Consider the following 4,297-nt stretch of genomic DNA (forward strand, 5'->3'; position numbering starts at 1 on the left):
AACATCGACCCTTACTACGTTACAACCAATAACCGTACATAACAATAACTACGATCCATATAACATGACAACCACGACCTATATCAACCACAACCCACATAACATGACAACCACGACCCATATAACATGATAACAACGACCCGGATGACAACCACAGCCCAAATAACATGACAACTACGACCTATATTAACCACGACCCACATAACATGACAACTACAACCCATATAACATAATAACTACGACCCGTGACAACCACGACCCATATAACTTGTTAATTATGACTCATGACAACCACGACCCATATAATATGACAACCTTGACCCTTTTTTTTTGTTAGCTTGTTAGTACACCCACTGTCAGTTCACACTTCACTGTTAGGTACCCCCACTGAATCTACCACTTGACAACCTCGATCCACTTCACTGTTAGGCACCCCCATTGAATCTACCACTTGACAACCTCGATCCTTGCTACATAACAACCACAATCCATTCGAAGGGTTGTGGTTCACATGCATAATGGATCGTGGTTTTCATCCACAAAGGGTCGTGGTTGATATTTGACCCTTCCCATAAAATGACACAACAAAAAGGATGTGCGGCATGAATTATTTACATACATCAATGTGAGCCCATTTGGGTCATGGTTTGCATGGTTCATAGTTGTCATGTTATATGGGTTGTAGTTGTCATGTTGAATAGTTCATGGTTTGCAACGTGTTTACTTCCTTTTCTACCAAACCATTGGTACCATAGCTTAAGGCCCACAATGGAGTGATCCGATCCATCCACCTTGTCGAATAGCTCACTGTGGGCCCAAAAATTTTAGACTTGGGCATTATCCACTTCTAACAAGCATCACAGTGAGCATGAAAAGTTTCTATAATCACCATTATTTTTTATTATGTGGATCACACGAGCACTGGATCAGGCTGATATTTGGGCCTTATCCCTAAAATGACACGGCAAAAAGATGGGCAGCATGGATTATACACATACATCAATGTGAGCCTCGATGTATAGTCAAATTCTCAGGTTGTGGTTGTAATGCAGTACGGGTCGTGGTTGTAAAGTGGTAATGATCGTAGTTTTCATGGGTCGCGATTGTCATGTTATATGGGTCGTGGTTGTCATGGGTCGTAGTTGTCATGGATCGTAGGTTCTCATGTTATATGGGTCGTGATTGTCATATTATATGAGTCGTGGTTGTAATGTGGTAAAGGTTGTAGTTATTATGGGTCGTGGTTGTCATGTTATATGGGTTGGGTTGCCATGTGTCGTAGTTATCATGTTATATGGGTCGTGGTTCTCATGTGATATGGGTCGCGGTTGTTATATGTTCACTTCATTTACTGCCAAATGAAAGGATAACTATTGGTACAATAGCCTTAGTCCCACAATGGGGTGATCCATTCCGTCCACCTTGTCGGCTTGCTCGCCGTGGGTACAAAAAGTCCTAACTCGGGCAGTGTCCACTTCTAACAAATATTACGATGAGCCTGAAAAGTTTCAATAGTGGGTTCTATTATTGCCATTATTTTCTATTATGTAACCCACACGAGTTTTGAAAAAGGATGATATTTGGACCATAGCCCTAAAATGACATGACAAGAAGGATGGGCGGCATAAATTATACACATACATCAATGTGGGCCCCACAAGTTTGGTCCTTGCTCATACACAAAAAAAAGGGTTCCATAAACTTTACTTTCTTAGTGTTAAATAAGACGTAACTTCGTATACCCTAGAAAAATAAAACGTAACTTCTTATTCCTTAGAAAATTGTACAACTACTGAAACAAGAACAAGGGCATTTTAGTCCAAGTAATTCTCCTTAGAAAATTGTACAACTACTGAAACAAGAACAAGGGCATTTTAGTCCAAGTAATTTTCAGAAGCATGTCAGAAGGCCCTTCTTAGGCCCTTCTTAGAATATATGGAATGACCTAGCTTTCTAGGTAATTGACCCAAAATTCAAGGTGATTACGGTCAATTTCTTAAGGTAATTGACCCAAAATTCAAGGTGATTACCGTCAATTTCTTTATCAAAAATATCATTCGAAATCCTGACCGCAAAATACCTTAAGAATTATTATTATTATTATTTTTGGGGGACTTAAAGAACTCTTTTTTTTAAAAAAAAAAATTGCGACTTAAGAACTCCAAGTATTGACGGTTTTAATCACTTTACCCTCTTGGGTCCTCTAAGCACCGATCACAGGTTGGGGGGGTAATGACGTCCGTTTTTCCAGCTCACGTGAGGTTCTAAGCCCAAAATTGAAGCATATCTGATGCTTAGGTTGAGGGGGTAATGACGTCCACGTTGACACCTTCACAGGGCTCGTTGTGTCATCGCAACCGTTCATAAGGTCACACAGACATGAAAGGGAAAACACAAATATCTGCTCGATCCAAAACTTTCGTGGCCCCCAAGAATCCCACAGTTTCCTGTGATGTGGTCCACTTGAGCTTTATACATGCTTCTATTTTTGGGCTCGTTAAAAACGGATGAATGGTGTGGATAAGCCACCACAGAGTTTACTCAGCACACTACTAGATACGCAATCCGCCTCACTTGCAAAGAGGAAAGTCCAAGCTGAGACAAATGCTAACCAGCTAAGTCCCGATTCGACCCGCCTGGCTTGCAAACAATGCAATACTGGCATCAAATTCAACTTCATCATCCAATTCCACTCCATATCCTATCTGTAAAACAAGAAGCAGAATCTTAAAGATAACAAACGCATTCCTGCAAAACACAATCAAAATCTACATCTCAACCTTCCTTCTCAGACACCGATCGCTTCCTCGCCTTTTCCAGCTCGTCTTCTGCTGAATCCTTCGTCTCCTCTGACTTCCCCACCACTGTCTCCTTTATCTTCTGCGTCTTCTCCTTCGCCACTCCCCATGCATCTTGCACCGTCTGCTTCGTCTTCTCGCCGAGGTTCTGGGCGGTCTCAGTGGCATGGTTCGTGCCTTCCTTGGTCTTCTTAGTCATCGACTGCGTTGCTGAGCTGGTCTTCTCCTTTACCATCTCTGCATTCTCCTTTGCTTTGTCCTTGGTGGACTTCATCGATTCTTTAGCCCTCTCAGACATGTCGGAAGCCTTCTCACCGGCTTCTCTCATAGAGTCTTTCGCCTTCTCCGACATGCTTGAAGCTGTGTCTTTCGCCTTATCTGATGCATTTGAAGCCTTGTCTTTTGCCTTCTCCGACATGTTTGAAGCCTTGTCTCTGGCTTCTTCGGCTGCGTTATGTGCCTGAAATTCAACTCAAAACAGGTAGTTAGCTTCGGAATGGCAAGAGTTTTGTATGTTTGGTGATCCAGATTCCAGACCATTGATCGACTGATAGTGAACCATGACCCAAAAACTCACTCAGCAATATATTCCTAACCATCCCATGAAATGTTTGCATGAAGAAGAAGACGGACTGGACGGCTAGGATCTTCCCGCCCAGGAGATTATCCAGTTATGATCCACAGAAAGTCGATCCATGAAGGTCAGCCCACTTGTAAGGATCATATAATTCCTCACAAGAACTAATCACCTACATACAACAGTACCACTACTTCTGGTACCTTACCATCTTTCGCGCCAAAATGCCATTTACGTAGGAAATCGGTACCATGAAAACGATAGGCCCCACCATCAGCTGTCCACTGTTCCAATCGTGTGGCCCACCTGATAAGAGAACAGGCCTCATTTTCGTTCCTATTGATCTTCATGGTGGGACCTACCATTTTTCATGGCAACGATGTCCTTCAAAACGACCATATATGTTGGCAGAAAAGATGGCAGTGTACCACAAGCTGTGGTACCTTGCCTGTAGGTGACCAATATAGAAGCTCTCTCTCTCTCTCTCTCTCTCTCTCTCTCTAATACCTCAGATGGTTTAGAAGCGGAGGTGAAGCAGACTCTGGAGACTTTGTGAGGCGTCGAAGAGTGGAAGAGAGGAAGAGAAGGAGAGGGGAAGGCCTTTGTCAAGTTGAAGAGACCGTTTCTTGCCATAAACATGGCTGCCATTCTTCGTTTCTTCTGTTGCTTGCTTCTTGCTGGTTCTCTCTTTTTTCTTTGCTTTTGTGAGACGGTCGTCTTCTTCTTCTTGGCCGTTGAAATAGGCAGAGAGGGTGGGACGTGGCGTGCATTTGCGACACGTAAGAGGATGCCAGGACACGTTTCCAGCATGCTGGAAGTCTTTCTTTCAGATTCTTCCGCTCGTCAACATATGTCTCGGTTTCGTGTCGATATCTCTTCTAAGACTTTGATAGAATGACAGACGACGCATCTCCCTACCACG

General features: G+C 43.1%; 1 protein-coding gene across 1 annotated transcript; it reads right to left on the reverse strand.

Annotated features, from left to right (window-relative positions):
* Nucleotides 1-2,664: 2,664 nt before the first annotated feature.
* LOC131240751 (late embryogenesis abundant protein 29-like) lies at nt 2,665-4,087 on the reverse strand. Its single transcript, XM_058239201.1, has 2 exons — nt 3,883-4,087; nt 2,665-3,258 (listed from the first exon to the last, which is right to left on the reverse strand). Exons 1-2 carry the CDS (start codon nt 4,021-4,023, stop codon nt 2,776-2,778), a joined length of 624 nt encoding a protein of 207 aa, XP_058095184.1. The 5' UTR covers nt 4,024-4,087; the 3' UTR covers nt 2,665-2,775.
* Between the last annotated feature and the right edge of the window lie 210 nt (nt 4,088-4,297).

The sequence above is a fragment of the Magnolia sinica genome, chromosome 1, assembly GCF_029962835.1.
Source record: "Magnolia sinica isolate HGM2019 chromosome 1, MsV1, whole genome shotgun sequence".
Lineage (NCBI taxonomy): Eukaryota > Viridiplantae > Streptophyta > Magnoliopsida > Magnoliales > Magnoliaceae > Magnolia > Magnolia sinica.

Coding starts and splice junctions, on each gene's coding strand:
- LOC131240751 (XM_058239201.1), bottom strand. CDS start 4,023: ATGGCAGCCATGTTTATGGCAAGAAACGGTCTCTTCAACTTGACAAAG. Junction 3,259..3,882: donor CCGCTTCTAAACCATCTGAG/GTATTAGAGAGA, acceptor GTTGAATTTCAG/GCACATAACGCAGCCGAAGA.